Source organism: Mobula birostris, chromosome 3, assembly GCF_030028105.1.
Source record: "Mobula birostris isolate sMobBir1 chromosome 3, sMobBir1.hap1, whole genome shotgun sequence".
NCBI classification, from domain to species: Eukaryota; Metazoa; Chordata; class Chondrichthyes; order Myliobatiformes; family Myliobatidae; genus Mobula; species Mobula birostris.
The window spans coordinates 219,541,679-219,562,114 of NC_092372.1; the positions used below are offsets into that span (position 1 = coordinate 219,541,679).

Genomic DNA, 20,436 nt, shown 5'->3' on the forward strand with positions numbered 1-20,436 from the left:
CACCTGTTGAATGGGTTGCTCGCACGTCAATCACACTGATTTTCCATGACGTGCGCTGCCCGCGGCCGGTACTTCGCATTCACGAAAAGTTGGGCGTGATTACGTTACCATAGAAACTCACAGCCCCTCTCCCTGCTTCTAAAATTAACACAGTTCCCATGGACATGAACGCATCAAATCAGTAAAGTTACTGAAAATAATTACAGACTCGATACATATACTAGATACTATAATACTTATTACGTTTTCTGTGTAAATTCTGCAAAAGTTAACTCAAGTTGGACATACGTGGGCGGTGTCTTCGTCATTTCCGTTTATCGCCTTTTGCGTCAGTTCCTGTGTGGACCGGGTGAGGAGTACCGGCGCGGCGGCTTCGGAGCGGAGACGTAGCGGGACTTCGGACGGACGATCAGGTGAGGCGCATCACCTTCCCTCCGGTATTCGGTCGGGGGCCGCCCGTCCTTGATCAGCGAGTGGGGCCGCGGTACACAGGCAGCGGGTCGGCTCTCCCCATCGGGTTGAGCACCGGCGAGTGAGAGACAGCATCGCAGCAGGAGATGTTGTCTTCGTATTCTTCACTCCACTGCTGCGTTGCCACGGCGTCTTTTTGGCCTTCAGCTTCAGTACCGTGTAAAAAATTCCAAAAGCCTGAAAACAGGCTCCAGGGCTGTTTCTATCCCGCCGTTATAAGACAGCGGTCCTTCAGTCGATCAGATGGACTCTTGACCTCGCAATTTATCCTGTTATTGGCCTTGCACATTATAGTCTGCCTTTATTACACTAAACTGAGGAATTCGAATGTTTTTATCACTGTTTTATAGGATGTGAAATTGTTTAGTGGCATGCGATAGAAGGGCGTGAAGTTACTGTAAATTGCAAAATAGTGGGGGGAAAATGAGGTAATGTGCATATGCAGTTCAGAAATTACATATGGAGCAAGTTGTTTCAAAGTTATTTAGATTCCATCTTCAAGCTCCTGTAGCTCCTCTCTGGTGAGTGATGAGAAGAGTCCATCCTGGATGCTGAGGGTCCTTAGTGATGGGTGTGGCGCTGCCTCTGTGGGATCGGTGTATCTGCGCCCTCTGATGAGGGTTGCAATGCCTTATTCGGTATTTTCCCATGTGCTACCTCATTGAACTGATGCGATGAAGTGATCTGTGTGGACGGCATGCGGTTTCCTCTATACCTTGGTACGTGTAACAGTAAACCAGTGAGATTTTCCAGGTCATGGTCCAAGGTGTGGGATGTGAGTTGGAGGAAGACGAAAAGGCCATGTTGAGTTGTTCGCAGTGTAACTTGTGTGTGGTACACTTTTTCCAGTCAGTAAAAAGACAGTCACTTTTTGTTGTTGCCATAGTGTTTTGTGATAGGTGGTTAACAAATGAGTTTTATTGAAGCCTGGGATTAATGGAATCAGAGTAAAACTTTCAGTTCTGATGTAATTTTTCATTTCCTGGCACTGAAACAACAGTGGGAGTTAAGGGAGGAGAGGTGAAACTTGCTTAGAGGCACCTCATAAATTTATGGCTTCACATGTTTATTTTCCTTGAATATATGCTGGTAATCCTTAAAAACATTATGGAAATATATTAACTTGAACATGGATTTTCCCATTTCTCTTTCATCAGTCAGGGTATTGGTTTTGAAGTTGGATTATGTTGCAGTAGTATAAGTTATTGTTGAGGCTGCACTTGGAGAACTGTGCACAGTTTTGGTCGCCCTATAGATGTGGTTACATTAGGAAGAGTGTGCTGAAAAGACTTGCAAGCATGTTGCCAGGTCTAAAGGCCCTGAGTTATAGAGTGAGGTTGGCCAGGTTAGGTCTTTATTTCTCAGAATGTAGGAAAATACAGGGTGGTGGGGGGGGGGGGGAAGGAGACCTTTATAATTTTAAATCTTTCTGTGAGAGCTGGAGAATAAGTCCTTGTAGCCAGAGTAGTGGAGTTGAACACTAGAGGGTATAGGTTTAGGGTGAGAGGGGAAAGATTTAAAAGTCAAGTCACTTTTTATTGTCATTTTGACCATAACTGCTGGTACAGTACACAGTAAAAATGAGACAACGTTTTTCAGGACCATGGTGCTACATGAAACAATACAAAAACTACACTGAACTACGTAAAACAACACAAAATCTACACTAGACTACAGACCCACCCAGGACTGCATAAAGTGCACAAAACAGTGCAAACATTACAATAAATAATGAACAAGACAATAGGCACAGTAGAGGGCAGTAGGTTGCTGTCAGTCCAGGCTCTGGGTATTGAGGAGTCTGATGGCTTGGGGGAAGAAACTGTTACATAGTCTGGTCGTGAGAGCCCGAATGCTTCGGTGCCTTTTGCCAGATGGCAGAAGGGAGAAGAGTTTGTATGAGGGGTGCATGGGGTCCTTCATAATGCTGTTTGCTTTACGGATGCAGCGTGTGGTGTAAATGTCTGTAATGGCGGGAAGAGAGACCCCAATGATTTTCTCAGCTGACCTCACTAACCGCTGCAGGGCCTTGCGATCTGAGATGGTGCAATGAGGCAGTGATGCAGCTGCTCAGGATGCTCTCAATACAACCTCTGTAGGATGGGGGGTGGGAGATGGATTTTTCTCGGCCTTTGCAGAAGGTAGAGATGCTGCTGGGCTTTCTTTGCTATGGAGCTAGTGTTGAGGGACCAGGTGAGATTCTCCACCAGGTGAACACCAAGAAATATGGTGCTCTTAACAACCTCTATGGAGGAGTCGTCGCTGTTCAGCGGAGAGTGGTGGCTCTGTGTCCTCCTGAAGTCAACAACCATCTCTTTTGTTTTGTTCACATTCAGAGACAGGATATTGGCTCTGTACCAGTCTGTTAGCCGCTGCACCTCCTCTCTGTATGCTGACTCGTCGTTCTTGCTGATGAGACCCACCACGGTCGTGTCATTGGCGAACTTGATGATGTGGTTTGTGCTGTGTGTTACAGCACAGTTGTGGGTCAGCAGAGTGAACAGCAATGGACTGAGCACACAGCCCTGGGGGGCCCCTGTGCTCACTGTGATGGTGTTGGAGATGCTGCTTCCAATCTGGACTGACTGAGGTCTCCCAGTCAGGAAGTCTAGGACCCAGTTGCAGAGGGAAGTGCTCTGGCCCGGTTTGCTCAGCTTTCCAGTCAGTTTCTGAGGAATGATTGTGTTGAATGCTGAACTGAAATCTATGAACAGCATTCAAACGTACGTGTCTTTTTTGTCCAGGTGGGTTAGGGCCAGGTGGAGGGTGATGGCAATGGCGTCGTCTGTTGAACGGTTGGGACGGTACGCAAACTGCAGGGAGTCCCGTGAGGGGGGCAGCAGGGTCTCAATGTACCTCATGACGAGCCTCTCGAAACACTTCATGATGATGGATGTGAGTGCAATGGGATGGTAGTCGTTGAGGCAGGACACTGAAGACTTCTGCACGAGGATGATGGTGGCAGCCTTGAAGCACGTAGGAACGATGGCGCTGCTTGGGGAAATGTTGAAGATGTCAGTGAGAATCTCTGCTAGCTGGTCTGCACATCCTGTAAGCACTCTTGCCAGGAATATTTTCTGGTCCAGCAGCCTTCCGTGGGTTGACCCTGCACAGGGTTCTCCTCATATCGGCCTCAGTAGGACACAGCACCGGGTCATTGGAGGAGGGGTGGTGGAAAGGAACCAGAGGGGCAACTTTTTTCATGCAGGGTATGAGTAACATGGAATAAGCTGCCAGAGGAACTGGTTGAGGCTGGTAGAATCATGTCAGTTCAGAATCATTTGGATAATTACACGGAGGCTTGGGGTTTGGAGGGATATGTATCAAATGCAGGAAATTGGGACTAGCTGGGTAGATACCATAGTTGACATGACTGGTTGGGCTAAATGGTCTATATTGCTGTGACTCTTGCACAGATGCTACAGTATATTCAAATATTTTCTTTATCTGTGGGAATAGCTTTTAAAAGATTTATTTTAATTCCCACCAGAAAGCAGATGTTTGGCTACAATTCTTAATCCATCAATTTTTTGTTCTTGCCTGCCAACTAATAAGCTAATGGTCTGGTTTCTATTTTACAATTTACTTTGTTCTCTAATGAATCATCAAGCAAATCTGCAATGTCATTGTGAATAAGTAATTTGTGATTTGCTCATTGCTTTGTATAAGTGAGGCTTTCCCGTAAATCAAACCCAGCAGATTACCTCAGCCACACAAAGAAACACAGCCAGGCATATGGTTTACGGGAAATGAGGAAGTGTGTGCAATTTTCGTAAGTTTGGATTGCCTGTCTATGCAAATCATTTTGGGTCATGAAATTAAAACTGGGTTTATTTCCTTCAGGAAGATTTGGTAAATAAAATCTATAGCAACTTACACACATAAAATGATGGAGGAACTCAGCTGGTCAGGCAGAATCTATGGAAAAGAGCAAATGTTTCAGGCAGAGATCCTTCAAGACTGAGAAGGAAAAGGGAAGATACCAGAATAAAAAATGGGGGGAGGGGGAAGGAGGCTAGCTGGAAGGTGATATGTGAAGCCAAGTGGGTGGGAAAGGTCAAGGGCTGGTGAAGAAAGAATCTGATAGGAGAGGAGAGTGGACAATAGGAGAAAGGGAAGTGGAGGTGGAACCCCGGGAGAAGTAATAGGCAGGTGTGAAAAAGTGAAGGATAAGGTCGGAGTGGGGAATAGAGTGAGTGGGGAGGAGGTGGATTCATTCACCAGAAGGTGAAATCGATATTCATGCTCTCAGGTTGGAGGTTACCCAGTTAGAATACGAGGGTGGCCTCATCTTGGCATCGACATGTCAGAACAAGAATGGGGATCAGAATTAAAATGCTTGGCCACAGGGAAGTCCCACTTGTGGCAGATGGTGCAGAGGTGGTTGGCCCTCTACCCTGAGGCTGAGTGCCAACCTGATGGCATGAATATCAATATCTCCTTCCTTCTCATCTCTGTTCTAAATGGACGTCCCTTTATTTTCAGAGGCTGTGTCCTCTGGTCCTATACTCATCCCCTTTCAGAAACATCCTCTCCACATTCACTCTGTCTAGGCCTTTCAATATTCAATAGGTTTAATTGAGGTCCACCCGCCCTCATTCTTCTAAACTCCAGCGTGTTCAGGCCCAGAACATCAAACACTCTCCGTATGTTAACCCTCAGAATCATTCTTGTGAACCTCCCCTGGATTCTCTCCAATGCCAGCACATCTTTTCTGAATAAGGGTCCAGAGTTGTTCAGAATACTCCAAGTGTGGTCTGACCAATGCCTTATAAAGCCTCAGCATTACATCCTTGCTTTCATTTTCTAGTCTTCTCGAAATGAATGATAATGTTGCATTTGACTTCCTCTCCACTGACTGAAGCTGCAAATTAACCTTTAGGAAATCCTGATCAAGGTGTCCCAAGTCCCTTTGCACCTTTTGATTTTTGAATTTTCTCCTCATTTTTATTCCTTCTACCAAGTGCATCACTGTCACTTCTTTGCCCATTCTCCCAATCTGTCTGAGTCCTTCCACAGACCCCCTTCTTCCTCAATACCACCAACCCCTCCCCCCCCCAACCTATCTTTGTATTGTCTACAAACTTGGCCACAGCCACGAATTCCATCATCCAAATTATTGACGTGTAATGTGAAAAGAAGTGGTCCCAACCGACACTGGCAGCCTACCAGATAAGGGCCCCTTTATTCCCACTCTGCCTCCTGCCAATCGACCAATCTTCTGTCCATGCTAGTATCTTTATTGTAATACCATGGGCTCTTGTGCAGCCTCAGGGTGCCACCTTGTCAAAGGTCTTTCAAAAATCCAGTTAAGCAATATCCTCTGACCTTGTTTGTCCAGCCTGTTATTTCCTCAAAGAATTCCACAGGTTTACAACTGAGATTCATCAGGACGTGGCCTGGATTGGAGAGTATTAGTACTGGACAATTTGGTGTGCATTCCCTGTGTGTTAAGAGGATAGAAGTTAATAAAACAACAGCTTAGAACTGGAGTTTTTTTCTTCCCAGGGTGAAAATATCAAACACTTAGAGGACTTGGCTTTAAGTGAGGGGTGGGGCAGTTTTTGTTTTGCAGAACCAGCGGCTGGTTTCCGGAACACTCCCCCAGGGAGATGATGGAAACATAAACAGTAGCACATTTAAACAGGCGCATGGAGGAATATAGTCAATGTGCAGATTAAATTGAAATCATGGCATGGACGTGGGTCATTCCTGTGTACTCTCTATGTTATAATATTTCAATGTGAACTTATTATGCACCTTGGAGTTGATACCTAACTTTGATCATGGAGCTGTAGTGTTTGTCAAGTTTAGGTGCGTTTGTCAGTAGTTCAATCCCTTCCCACCCCAGTGATGGTAATTTAAATAGCAAGGAAAGGACTTTAAATCCTAAAGGATTGTTGTTGTTGGGATTGTGTTGTAAATATGACTTGGAACTATGTAGCCCATGTTTCAATATTGTTCAAAGTATATTTATTATCTAGTTCTCACTACATGCAGAGATAGACCTCTTCATTTGATGATCAGGAGCTGAGTGGAATTGAACACTGGAGTCATCAGCAATCATTCCCACTTCTGATTTAAATGAAAGAGAAGACATTGAAACAGCTGAAGGTGGTTGTGCTCAGGATGCTGTATGGAAGAACTCTTACCATGTACTTGGGCTGGTATGATTGAAGATGTAATAACTTCCACTTTATTCATAGAAAGATGATTCTTCTGTTGACTTAAGGACAGCTGTCACACATTCACGTTGTAACAATTCCCACTACTTAACTGGCATTACAGCTTTCATGTTTTTTTATTTTTGCAGCCATCATGTCTTCAAGTGATGCGGGTTTGCTGCCTACACTTGGCCAAGAAGATGACCACGCCTCTAAACTTATTCGAAAATCCAAGGAATCCCCTTTTGTTCCTATCGGTAAATTGGCTTCTAAATCTCCTTGTCAAGTTAACAGTATTGTTATATAATCACTTTTATCCAATTCATCAGATAAAATTCAAATTATTTATAGTTGGGGTAAGAGCCCGTGTTAATTAGTTGTGTATTGAACCCATTTGACATTAGAGCTGTGGTCAGCATCGTTCTCTCTCATTCTAGGCCTGAGTTTGCAATGTGGCTCATTGACTACGTTTTGCTGACTTTGTAGTTCAGTGAGTCTTTGTACTGTTTACTCAATAATTGTGAGCATAATCTATGATTCAAGTTTTAATTGTCTTTCAACTAATGAGTACAGCCAAATGAAACTCTGTTCCCTCGGGGCCATGGTACAAAACATAGTACCGACAGTCAAACATAGGAGAGGGCAAATATAGCACATATAAAAGAGCAGTAAAACGGAGGCACACAAAAATTATAGTCTTAAGTCCCTGAGTTCATGAACGTTGTAGTAGTCTGCAGTTGAACACAATACAGCTTGTCTTCTGCCGATTGAACACTGGGGGAGTGGGGCAGGTGGCAGCACTGACTCCAGCATGGAACCACACCGCCTCCGGCACTCCAGTGGAGCCCGTGACTCCGGTGCCTCCCCCTGGGTGCTGCAACACCGCACCTTGAGACATATTCCTCACTGCTGAGGAGCTCCACCCCTGCCATTTGCCAGTAAACCAATGAATTGGTCCTGCAGCATTCCACGCCACCAATGTCCAACAGGGCCTTGCGATCACAAGAAAAGCGACTAAGATGATCACTCAGTGTTAGACTGCACGTCACCTTCACATACCGACGTGTCTCTGTCGCAGGCGACACTGTGGTCAGCATCAAGTCCAGATACTTCAATTTCTCTGCCAGCGAGCAACTTGCTGACAGGTTAGACCTGCAGTACTTTAAGTTATTAATGTCCAGTAAGTGTTTTTAAAAAAAAAAAAAAAATACAAGAACACCTTTGGTTGACCTTGTAGAAGCCACTGCTTCTGAGCATGCTGCCATCTTGCCCATTGAAATCTCATTCACTGAAATGCTGCATTTGGAAACCCAGGAACACAATGGTTGTATATCGTATCATTTCTCCCTGGGTGTACCTTGTGTCAGCATCTCAACTTCCAGACCATTCAGTCAAAGTTGAAGCACGCGTTACAGGAATGCCTCTGTTGACTTTATCCTATATTTCAGAGTTCATTAAATATTATGAATAGAGGAAACAGTATCACAAAGGAAAATATTGTAGGGTCTGAAAAAGACACAGAACATGCTGGGAGTAACAAGTGAGTGAGGAAAATCTTGTGTTTGTGTAGAATGAATTTCCTTTTAAGAAGGTGGTATTTTAATACCTCATTGTGACACATAATTAACAGTAGAATCTAATTTGACTCCTTACTGCATGAACAGTATTTAGAAGTATTATAGAATTGATTTACAGAATTTCCTGTTTAAAGACAGGCTACGGACGGTATTCTGAATAATTCCCAGCCTTTAGAAAAATATTTCTCTTGTGTTTTAGGTATTGCTGGTTTTGCATCAGTGGTGGCCTATGGACTCTTCAAACTGAAGGCTCGGGGGAACAAAAAAATGTCAGTGCATCTAATCCACATGCGTGTGGCAGCCCAAGGATGTGTGGTGGGAGCAATGACTTTGGGTAATGGTCTTGATCTAAACAAAAGCTTTGGGCAGATAATGGTCAGGCGTGAATCAGAAAAATCTGTGCAGGTTGCATCTGTTTGAGGCTAGTGCTAAATAAGCAGAATGTTTTAATTGCATCTCCTAAAACCATTCCACATCAAATTTGACAGTTAACAATCATGCTGGACCACTGGTTTCTGTTTTCAAGTTTGTGTTGTTCTCTAATGAAGCAGCAATTTTCCAGTGTTTTTGGCAATCTATTAGAGCAACATGTTAATAACAATTTTACAAAGCCATACTTTTAATCTTTGGATACTGATGGGATACTTTGGGGAGGTATAAATGCAACACATTTTTTCCCTACACTGCTATAAGTAGGTGCAGGTCTTTGATTGGATCTTGAGTTTTGCAGTTGATGTGGAGTTATTTGAAGTAGGGAAAGGAAAGCTTGGCTTTAAGACCTGGGATTGCATATTCTCAAGTTACGGTCAGCCCAGACCACCTTTTTTGTTTGTTTGCACAGCACCACATTCCTTCCAGTGTATTGTGTTGTCATAATTATACAGAATAGCAACAGGCCCTTCAGCCCAATACTTTCTGTACTTTCCCGTGTTATTCCCGCAAACAGCAGAAAACAAGCTGCTAGACCAGGGGTGGCCAACCTTTTACATTCCAAGCGTCAATTTTTTCACGCACGAGTTCAGATGCGCCATACAACTCTTGTACCCCCACAATTCTTGTAAAAGTGTTAATATAGAACTCGTGCGTGAAAAAAAGTCTCATCTGAACTTGTGTGTGAAAAAATTGACGCATGGAATGTAAAAGATTGGCCACTCCTGTTCTAGACTGTTTCTTATTATTCTAAGTCTCAGTATCTATAGTCTCTTATGTCTCCAGTTCATCCATATCCTGCCAAATCTTTCTTATCTGTGGACCTATGTAAATATTGTAAATTGTACTCGCCTTACTCTATTCCTCTTCCATAGACCCACTGTACTGTGTGAAAATACTTGCCTCAGGTGTCCCTTAAATCCTTTCCCCTTCTCATTTGAAACTCATGCTCTCTTGTTTTAGACTCCGCTACCATGGGAAAAGAACTGTGACCATACACCTTATCTCTCTCTGTATTAATCTAATATTAATCTATGAACTTCTAATGTCACCCCTTGGCCTCTTTCACTCAAGGAAACCAGTGCCAGTGTTTTCTCCTTCTAAGTTGAGCCATGCATTCCTGGTAACCTCCTCATGAATCTTTTCTGCTCTTTAATCATATCTGTCTTATAATATGGTGACCAGAACTGCACACAATGCACTGTCAGCAACATCTACTCAATGCACTGTCTGATAAAGGCAAGTGTGCCATTTGTTGCCTTCACCTTGTCTGCCTGCATTGCCACTTTCAGCAAGTTATGAACTTGTGCCCCTTGGCCTCTTTGTTCTACAGCACTCTTCAGGGCCCCCTCAAGCACTCTGTCCTGTACTGGTTTAATTTCCCAAAAGGCTTCACGTCAGATTTGTCTCAGTTAAATTTGACCTGCCATTCTTTAGACAATCATCACTCTCCACCACCACACCACCAGTTTCAATGTCATCCACATGTTTGTAATGCGTGTATGCATTGGTTGTGACTGGTTAAGGAGATCTTGCTGAGATTGAAAAGTAATATTTTCCAAAATGTTTCTTTTTTGCAGGAGTTCTTTACTCGATGTTCAAAGAACATTTTCCGAAACCCAGCGAAGAGAAGAATACTTCCCTTCACAAATGAATCAAGATTTCTACAGTACCTCTTTAAAAAAAAAAATAATAATAATTAAGGCTTTTAAGTATACCTCAAACTGAGGAGGTTAGAATTTTTCTTGTTTTAAATATCTGAAGAATACTTAATTTGTTCTGAAAGTATACTGATCTTACTACCTACAAATGATAGGTAATTTTCCTTGTGATTATTGCCATATGTAGTAAAAGTCATAATTTCACCAAACATTATAAAATGAGATTTACAATCAAACTAAAGCTTTTTAATGTGTCCCTTGCAACAGTTAGACTTGAGATACTTTTGTTAATGGAACTGATTAATTTGTTGGCAGGATATGATTGGACCTTAAAGTTTAGGGCTACAGGCTGGCTTCCATCTTGGCTTGAGGTTGCTATCTGGGCAACTATCCCTATTTTCAACTGATTATAATGATCTGCACTTCAGATCACGTTACTTGTTTCCTATTTGGATTCTCTTGAAGATGCTTGCTTGTTGTGGAATGAGGTTGTTGAGTATTAAGGAGGTAGGAGAATATAACCAGAGCCACCTTTAAACTTAAGTATTATAATCTTAATGTTGCAAGGGAAGTAAGTGAAAATTATATGAGAATAACTTGCTGCAAAGCTCTGGTATTGTGATCTGAGATTGTAACAGTTAGATTCGGTTTTATTATAACTTGAAGATGCCCATTTCTAATTCTGGTGTTTTAACTTCAGAACATCCTGCTTATTCATGCTGCTAGTTGGGCTTCTGCTGTCCTCATACATAACCGTCATCTTGCATTGCAGTGTACTAGTTAGTGGGCTGGTGATCTTGTGCAGCTTAAGAACGTGCTGCCTTATCCACATATCTTACATTGAAATAACAGATTTCATATCTCAACATCTGTAAAATTGCTGAAAATTGTGAATACTGAAGTTTGTGTCAGTATTTATAAAGGCAAGTTGGGTTAATGATGAGGGAAATTACTTGAAACTTTTTACATTAACTTCTATGTGTCATAATCTAATCTAATCATGTGTTTCTGTATTTGATTGTTATGCTTAAATTCTTGTTGGTTGTTATCTCCATGCTTTGTTTTATTTACACAATTCTTTTTGGAAAATTCTAATCTCCAGGGTATTATAAATTCTGTGGTTCTGCTGATTTTCCATGAGGGCCAATGACAGTTTGAATTGTACAAGTCTTGAATGGGAAACAGTACGAGAACTGGCCTTTCACTTCTACATCGGAAGCAGTGCTTTGATCTGATAAGCATTGTAACATTGCACCATCAACTGTGGGGTAAATCTATTGTGCCTAGATTAAACCTGTGTACTAAGTACTTGAATATCATAAAGTTACAAGAGATACAACTACAGATCAGCTTTAGTGTAAAGAGTTTTAAAGCAGTGGTTACCTCAGAATTAGAAAGCTTCAGTCTAAAATGTCAGCATACAGTTGTGGTGGTACTACATTCACATTATAAGTTTGAGTGTGACTCAATGTAAATTAAAGATTTGTAGATTTATTGCAGCAGAAATCTTGTTATTAAAATACCTCAATGCTTTCTTATTTATTCATTATAAAACCACTCTTGTGAAAATAGTTGTAACAAATATATTGGAATAAAAGTGCCTCTTACTGTCTTTGCATTATTTTTATATATTAAATAAAGAGAATATATTGAAGATGGAGCTTGTGGTTTTATGCAATCACAAGGAAAGCTGGGTTTCTGTCGTGAGATTGTGTACTTGTATAGCAGGGGTATAAATGTGAAACATTCTGGCTTGGTGATGCAGAATCTTGAAGCCACCTGTGAAGTGAACGTCTTAACTAAAAATGATCTCAGTAGGCAGTTGGAGGATTTGTAGGTATTTCTCCAGTACTACCGCACTCCCACCCTCATGAGACTGGATTACAGGTGGTGCTATGCTGTTATCCAGATGTTAAAGGCAGCTGGGAAAATGACTAACCTACTGGAGAAACTCAGCAGATCAGGCAGCATTTGTGGAGGCAGAGGGATAATTAACGGTTTGGGTCCTAAACCAAAGTAGCAACTATTCCTTTGCCTTCACAGATGCCACTTGACTGCTGACTTCCCACAGCAGCATTTTTTTTTGTTTGCCCCTTGGTTTTAAATTTTAACCCTGAAGTCCAATGCCTGTCTTGTATATGTCAATTGTGCCCCATCCTAAGGTTCTGGATCCATCCTCTGCCATTTGCCCAAGCACATTTTTATCTGTTATGTCGTGCTGTTCCTTTACACAATAATATGTTTAGTGAATATTCTTTTGTTCTTTTATTTTCCTAACTGTCTGTAAGGAGTTTGTACTTTCTCCCTGTGCCCTTGTGGGTTTCCTCTGGATGATCTGCTTTCCCCACACATTCCAAAGATGTATGGGTTAGTAGGTTTATTGGTCACATGGAGTGTAATTGGGCCAGTAGGGCCTGTTACCTTGTTAATTAAAACTAAGGTTAAACCAACTGTGAGTTTAGTATTATAGAACAGCCAGGCAAACAGGTTCAAAAGTTCAAAGTAACTATGTCATTATATACCACCTTGAGATTCATTTTCTTGCAGGCATTCACAGTAGAACAAAGAAATACAATTGAATCAATAAGAAACTGCACACAGAACCTGAAACAACCAACATGCAAAAAAAGATGATCTGTACAAATACAAAGAAAACAGAACATTAAGGCTAAAGGGAAAAAAAAACTAAATACTAAGAAACTAGCCAGCATTCATTGTTAAACTACTACTAATTTCTCATCTATCCTCATGCACTATGATTTTGGGCTGGTTAAGCAATAACTATTGTGGAAAAATATTAAAAATTAGTGTTTTCTAATGGATGCTACATTGTCTTATAGCAAATTTGTCTGGGGGAGAGTAACATTTTGGAATCACTGAGAAAGGTAGTAAAATAGACCATAAGACACGGGCAGAATTAGGCCATTCAGCCCATCAAACCTGTTCCAGCATTCTATCATGGCTGATCCCAGATCCTACTCAACCCCATACACCTGCTTTCTCACCATATCCTTTGATGCCCTGACCGATCAGGAAACTGTCCGCTTCTGCCTTAAATATACACATGGACTCGACCTCTGCCACAGTTTATGGCAGAGCATTCCATAGATTTACTACTCTCTGGCTAAAAAAAATTACTCCTTATCTCTGTTCTAGAAGGTGGCCTCTCAATTTTGAGCCTGTGCCCTCTAGTTCTAGATACCCCCACTAGAGGAAACATCCTCTCCACATCCACCTTATCTAGTCCTTTCAGCATTCGGTAGGTTTCAATGAGATTCCAGCTCCTCATCATTCTTCTAAATTCCAGTGAGTACAGGCCTAAAGCTGCCAAATGCTCCTCGTACGTTAACCCCTTCATTTTGGGAGTCATCCTCGTGAACCTCCTCTGGACTCTCCGATGACAATAAAAATGGCCAGTAACAGAACATATAGCACTGGAACAGGCCCTTTGCCTTAGGATATCTAGGCCAACAGTCAGCATCAGATCTATTTCCATTGACATAGACTGTACCTCTTCCTAGAGATGCTGCCTGGCCTGCTGCGTTCACCAGCAACTTTGATGTGCGTTGCTTGAATTTCCAGCATCTGCAGAATTCCTGTTTTAGATGTGAAATCTGTTGGTTTGTAGTAGAAGTACCTCGCAGAAGTTTTTCCCATTCAGGTTGGAAAAGTAAGTACCGCAAAAAAGAAGGAATAGCAAGGTTGCATTCATAGACTGTTCAGAAATCTGATGGTGGAGGGGAAGGAAGTATTTCTAAATTGAGTGTGGATCTTCAAACTCCTGTGCCTCCTCCCCAATGGTAGTAGCAAAAAAAATGAACTTTAAACTGTGCATCCGCCTGCACAAGAGCATTATCTGTCAATTCCTACCTATTCATGTATCTGCCTAACTCCCTTGCTATAGTATCTGCTTCCACCCCTTCCCAAGGCAGCGTGTGACTGCCAGCTACCCTTCCGTGTATTTATAAGAAAAAGCTGCAAAGTAGGTTTTCCTTTAAATTTTCCCTCCTCTAGAATTTGACATTTTTACTCTTGGCGGGGGGCGGGGGGGGGGAATACTTTTTACTATCTACCCTGTTCATACCTCTTATAAATTTGTATGCTTCTACCGGGTCACTCTTTAGCTCAGATGCTGCGGAGTAAATGATCCGAGTTTAGAGTCATGGTGCCCTGCAGCATAGTAACAGACTCTTTGGTCTATCTAATCCATGCTAAAATGTTATTGTGCCTAGTTCCATCTAAAACATAGCCCTCCATACCCCTCCCATCAATGTATTTATCCAAATTTCTCATCAACGTTGAAATTGAACCTATATCCACCACTTCTGCTGGCATCTTATTCCACAGCCCCCTGCCCCCAGTCAAGTTCCCTTAAACATTTCACCTTCATCTTTGACCTATGATCTCCAGTTCTCATCTCACCTCACCTTAGTGGGAAAAGCTTGCTTGCATTTATCCCTCATAACTTTGAACATCATTGTCAAATCTTCCTTCATTCTCCTATGCTCCAGGGACTAAATTCCTAACCTATTTAACCTTTTCCTACAACTCTGCTGTCTAACCTATCCTTGTTGCTAATACTCTTTAACATAAGCAACATCCTCGATAACCTCTTCTAAACCTTGAAGTCATAGAGTTAATAAAGTACAGAGACAGACCCTTGGGCCCAACTGGTCCACACCAACTACAGCATCACCCCTGCTCGTCCCAGTTGCTCACATTTGGCCCATAATCCTCCAGGTACCTATCAAAATGCCTTTCATGTTGCTACCTTGTCCACTTCCTCTTGCAACTCATTCCAGCTACTCACTACTTTGGAATTGCTTCCAAAGTCTTTTAAGTCTCTCCCTACTTATCTTGTATCTGTGCCCTCTACTTTTACAATCCCAAACCTTTAGAAAAGACGAAGACTGTCCACATTATTCAATATCCCTCATGATCTTTTAAACTTCTACACAGTCAACCCTCATTCTCTTACACTCCAAGGAGTAAAAATCCAATGTAGCCAACTTGTTCCTTTAGTTCAGGCCCTCCATTACATAAATAATGAATAATAAAGGTCCCAAACTGACTCCTAGGGTACCCAAGCAACACCCATCAAAGTTGCTGGTGAACGCAGCAGGCCAGGCAGCATCTCTAGGAAGAGGTACAGTCGATGTTTCAGGCTGAGACCCTTCGTCAGGACTAACTGAAGGAAGAGCTAGTTAAGAGATTTGAAAGTGGGAGGGGGAGGGGGAGATCAGAAATGATAGGAGAAGACAGGAGGGGGAGGGATGGAGCCAAGAGCTGGACAGGTGATTGGCAAAAGGGATATGAGAGGATCATGGGACAGGAGGCCTAGGGAGAAGGAAAAGGAGGAGGGGGGGGGAAATGCGCCGATGAAAGAGTTGAACTTTCTCTGTCCGGAGCTGAAAACATTTTTTTTTTGTTTTAATTTTACATTCTTTGCCGCGGGCAGCCCGTGTTTGTAGTGAGCGGGTATCCCGGAGAGTCGAGGAGAATGTTAAAGCAAGAGCCGGTCAGCAGCCCGCCCGCGTGTCCGGCGCCGCGTCTCCCCGGCTACCGTTGCTACGAGACGGCCAGGCCAGCGGATACCGGCCTCAAACCGGGCCCGGAGGCCGAGCGGAACACGGCCGGTCGACGGGATTACCGGCCGGGGTGCCGGGGGCGGGCTGAGGATGGACGGCGACGCGGACGAGCAGGTGACCCGGGGCCTGAGGCAGCAGTTCCAGACCCTGCAGGAGCAGCAGCAGAAGAGGCTGGAGAAGATACTGCTGGCCGGCAAGAAGCAGCAGGTCGCCAGGCAGGCCGCGCCGGACCAGCAGGATGATCTGAACCTGCAACTGGTGGCTGCCCAGCCGGCCAGCACTGACATCAGCAGCCGGTAACCTTTTCCCACTTCCTGCTCCCCAGCCCCATCCTCTAGTAGACAGATTAGGAGAGTGGGCAAGCAAGTGGCAAATGAAATACAGTGCTGGATCATGCACTTTGGTGGAAGAAATAAATGTGCAATTATCTTTTAAATGGGGAGAAAATCCAAAAATCTGAGATGCAAAGGGACTTGGGAGTCCTTGTGCAGAACAACTTAAAGGTTAACTTACAGGTAGAGTCGGAGGCGAGGAAGACAAAGGCAATGTTAGCATTCATTTCAAGAGGTCTTGAATACAAGATCTGAGATGTGATGCTGAGGCTTTATAAGGCTCTGGTGAGGCCTCACCTTGAGTATTGTGACAGCTCTGGGCTCCTCATCTAAGATGTGCTGACATTGGAGAGGGTTCAGAGGAGGTTCACAAGGATGATTCCGGGAATGAAAGGGTTATCCTACTAGGAGCATTTGATAGCTCTGGGTCTGTACTCGCTGTAAATTAGAAGGTTGAGGGGGGATGTCACTGAAACCTTTTGAATGTTGGAAGGCATAGATGTGGAAAGGATGTTTCCCATGCTTGGGGAGTCTAGGACAAGAGCCTCAGGATAGAGGGGCAACCGTTTAAAACAGAGGTGCAGAGAAATTTCTTTTGCCAGAGGGTGGTGAACTTGTGGAATTTATTACCACAGGCAGCTGTGGAGACCAGGTCATTATGTGCATTTAAGGCAGAGTTTGACAGGTTCTTGTTTGGCCACAGCATCAAAGATTACGGGGAGAAGGCTGGGGAGTGCAGCTGAGAAAGGGGATAAAAGGATCAGCCATGATTGATGGGCCAAATGGCCTAATTCTGTTCCTGTGTCTTATTGTCTTTATGGACTTCTGAGAAAATAGAGGCACTGTTGTGTTTTCTTCGCAATTATATTCCTATGATGGGTCCAGGACAGATCTCCACTGAGATTGGGACACCCAGCAATTTAAAATCACTGGCCCTCTCCACCTCTGATCGTCTGATGATTACTGGCTCATGGACCTCTGGTTTCCCACTCCTGAAGTCTACTTTAATCAGTTCCTTGGTCTTACTGACATTGAGTGAGAGGTTGTTGTTATTACACCATTCAGCCAAATTTTCAATCTCCCTCCTGTATGCTGAGTCATCACCACCTCTGATACAACCCACAACAGTGGTGTCATCAGCAAACCTTATATAGTGTTGGAGCTGTACTTAGCTACACAGTTGTAGGTGTAAAGTGAGTAGAGCAGGGGGCTAAGTACACATCCCTGCCATGCTCCTGTGCCATAAGATATTGGAGCAGAATTTGGCCATTTGGCCCATCGAGTCTGCTCTGCCATTTCATCATGGCTGATCCATTTTCCCTCTCAGCCCCAATCTCCTATGGGGGGCGGTGGGGCTACTCTATAAGACCAAAAGAAGCTGCAGGGGGTTTTAAATTTAGTCAGCTCCAATTTGGGTACTAGCCTACAAAGTACCCAGGACATCTTCAGGGAGTGATGTCTCAGAAAGGCAGCGTCCATTATTAAAGACCTCCAGCACCCAGGGCATGCCCTTTTCTCACTGTTACCATCAGGTAGGAGATACAGAAGCCTGAAGGCACACACTCAGCGATTCAGGAACAGCTTCTTCCCCTCTGCCATCCGATTCCTAAATGGACATCAAACCCTTGAATACTACCTCACTTTTTTAAATATATATTATTTCTGTCTTTTGCACAATTTTTAATCTATTCGATAGACATATACTATAATTGATTTACTTATTTATCATTATTATTTTTCTATATTATGTATTGCATTGAGCTGCTGCTGAGTTAACAAATTTCACAACACATGCTGGTGATAATAAACCTGATTCTGATTCTTGCCTTCTCCCAGTGTCCCTTCATGCCCTGACTAATCAAGAACCTGTCAACCTCTGCCTTAAATATACCCAATGACTTGGCTTCCACAGCTGCCTGTGTCAGTGAATTCCACAGATTCACACTTTTTGGCTAAAGAAATTCCTCCTCATCTCAGTTCAAAGAGGATGCCGCTCTATTGAGAGGCTATGTCTTCTGGTCCTAGACTCCTCTACTGTAGGAAACATCCTCCCCACGTCCACTCTATCAAGGCCTTTCAACATTTAATAAATTTCAATGAGGTCACCCCTCATTTTTCTGAATTCCAGTGAGTACAGGCCCAGAACCATCAAGTGCTCTTCATATACAAGCCTTTCAATCCCAGAATCATTTTCGTGAACCTCCTTTGAACTCTCTCTAATGTCAGCAAATCCTTTCTTAGATAAGGGTGCAAATCTGCTCATAATACTCCCAAGTGAGGCCTCACCAGTGCTTTATAAAGTTTCAACATTACGTCCTTGTTTTTATTTTCTAGTCCTGTTGAAATAAATGCTAACATTGCATTTGACTTCCTCACCACCGACTCAACCTACAATAAACCTTTAGGAAATCCTGCGCAAGGACTCCCAAGTCCCTTTGCACCTCAGAATTTTGAATTCCCTCTCCATTTAGAAAATAGTCTACCCTTTTATATCATCTACTAAAGTGCATGACCATACACATCCCGACACTGTATTCCATCTGCCACTCAGAATCTGCCGATTCTCCTAATCTAAGTGCTACTGTAGCCTCGCTACTTCCTCTTTGTCTCGTCTGTAAACTTTGCCACAAAGCCATCAATTCTGTCACCCAAGTCATTGATATATAACGTAAAAAGAAGTGATCCCTGTGGAACACAACTAATTACTGGCAGCCAACCAGAAAAGGCTTCCTTTATTCCCACTCTTTGCCTCCTGCCAACCAGCCACTGTTTTATCCATGCTAGTATACTTCCTGTAATACCATGGGCTCTTAACTTGAAAAGCAGCCTCATTTGTGACACCTTGACAAAGGCCTTCTGAAAATCCAAATACACAACATCAACCGAATCTCCTTTGTCTATCCTGCTTCTTACTGCTGCAAAGAACTTTAATAGATTTGTCAGGCTCGATTTTCCCTTGAGGAAACCACGTTGACTACGGTGTATTTTATCATTTGCCTCCAAGCACATCCTTAACAATTGACTCCAACATCTTCTCAACCACTGAGGTCAGGCTAGCTGGCTTATAATTTCCTTTCTTCTGCCTCTCTCCCTTCTTGAAGAGTGGAGTGACATTTGTAATTTTCCATTCCTCTGGAATCATACCAAATTTGATTGATTCTTGAAAGATCATTACTAATGCCACCACAATCTCTTCAGCCACCTCTTTCAAAACCTTAGGCTGTACACCATCTGGTCCAGGTGACTTACCTACTTTCAGACCTTTCAGTTTCCCAAGAACCCTCTCTCTAGTAATGGCAACTTTGCACAGTTCTGTCCCCTGATACTTTCAAACTTCTGGCATACAGCTAATGTCTCCACAGTGAAGACTGATGCAAAATATTTATTCAATTAATCTGCCATTTCCTTGTCCCCCATTACTCTCTCTCCAGCACTGTTTTCCAGCAGTCCAATATCTACTCTCGCCTCTCTTTGACACTTCATGTATCTGAAAAAAACTTTTGGTATTCTCTTCAGTATCATTAGCTAGATTGCTTTTGTATTCCATCTTTTCCTTCTTAATTACTTTTTTAGTTGCCTTCTGTTAGCTTTTAAAAGCTTCCCAATCCTCTTAACTTCCCACTAATGTTTGCTCTATTATATGGCCTCTCTTTGGCTTTTATGTTTACTTTGACTTCTCTTGTTAGCCACAGATATGTCAGTTTTCCTTTGGACTACTTCTTCCCCTTAGGGGTGCGTATATCCTGTGCCTTCCGAATTGCTTGCAGAAATTCCTGCCAGTGTTCTTTCCCCATCTATTTTGGCCAACTCCTTTCTCAAGCTTCTGTAGTCCCATTTACTCCACTGGAATGCTGATACATCTGACTTTAGCTTCTCCTCAAATTTCAGGGTGAATTTGTTCATGTTATGATCACTTTCCCCTAAGGCTTCCTTTACCTTAGCTCCTCTAATCAATTCTGGTTTGTTGCACAACACCCAATCCTGAATAGCTGATGCCCTAGTGGGCTTAACCATGAGCTGCTCTGAAAATCCATCTCATAGGCATTCTAGAAATTTTCGCTCTTGGGTCCAACACCAACTTGGTTTTCCCTATCTACCTGCATATTGAAATCCCCCATAACTATTGTGACTTTGCCCTTTTGGCATGCATTTTCTATCTCCCATTGTAATTTGTAGACCACATCCTTACCACCACATAGCTCCCATTAGGGTCT

At 43.0% G+C, this 20,436-nt stretch overlaps 2 protein-coding genes across 4 annotated transcripts in view; both read left to right on the forward strand.

The window, feature by feature from the left end:
- Nucleotides 1–240: 240 nt before the first annotated feature.
- LOC140195576 (HIG1 domain family member 1A, mitochondrial-like) lies at nt 241–11,914 on the forward strand. Its single transcript, XM_072254153.1, has 4 exons — nt 241–413; nt 6,785–6,892; nt 8,412–8,546; nt 10,222–11,914. The coding sequence occupies exons 2-4, from the start codon at nt 6,790–6,792 to the stop codon at nt 10,293–10,295; spliced, it is 312 nt and encodes a 103-aa protein (XP_072110254.1). The 5' UTR covers nt 241–413; nt 6,785–6,789; the 3' UTR covers nt 10,296–11,914.
- A 2,034-nt stretch (nt 11,915–13,948) lies between these two features.
- ccdc13 (coiled-coil domain containing 13) overlaps nt 13,949–20,436 on the forward strand; it is a 75,813-nt gene continuing 69,325 nt past the window's right edge. For 2 of the 3 annotated variants that reach the window (XR_011885521.1, XM_072254174.1), the window contains exon 1: nt 15,649–16,186. Coding sequence is in view for 2 of the 3 variants with exons in the window: in XM_072254174.1 (XP_072110275.1) it covers nt 15,981–16,186 (206 nt within the window). In the remaining variant the exon portion in view is untranslated. Of the gene's footprint in view, nt 13,973–15,648; nt 16,187–20,436 lie in introns of those variants that run through there. The other variant, XM_072254173.1, reaches the window with a different exon arrangement.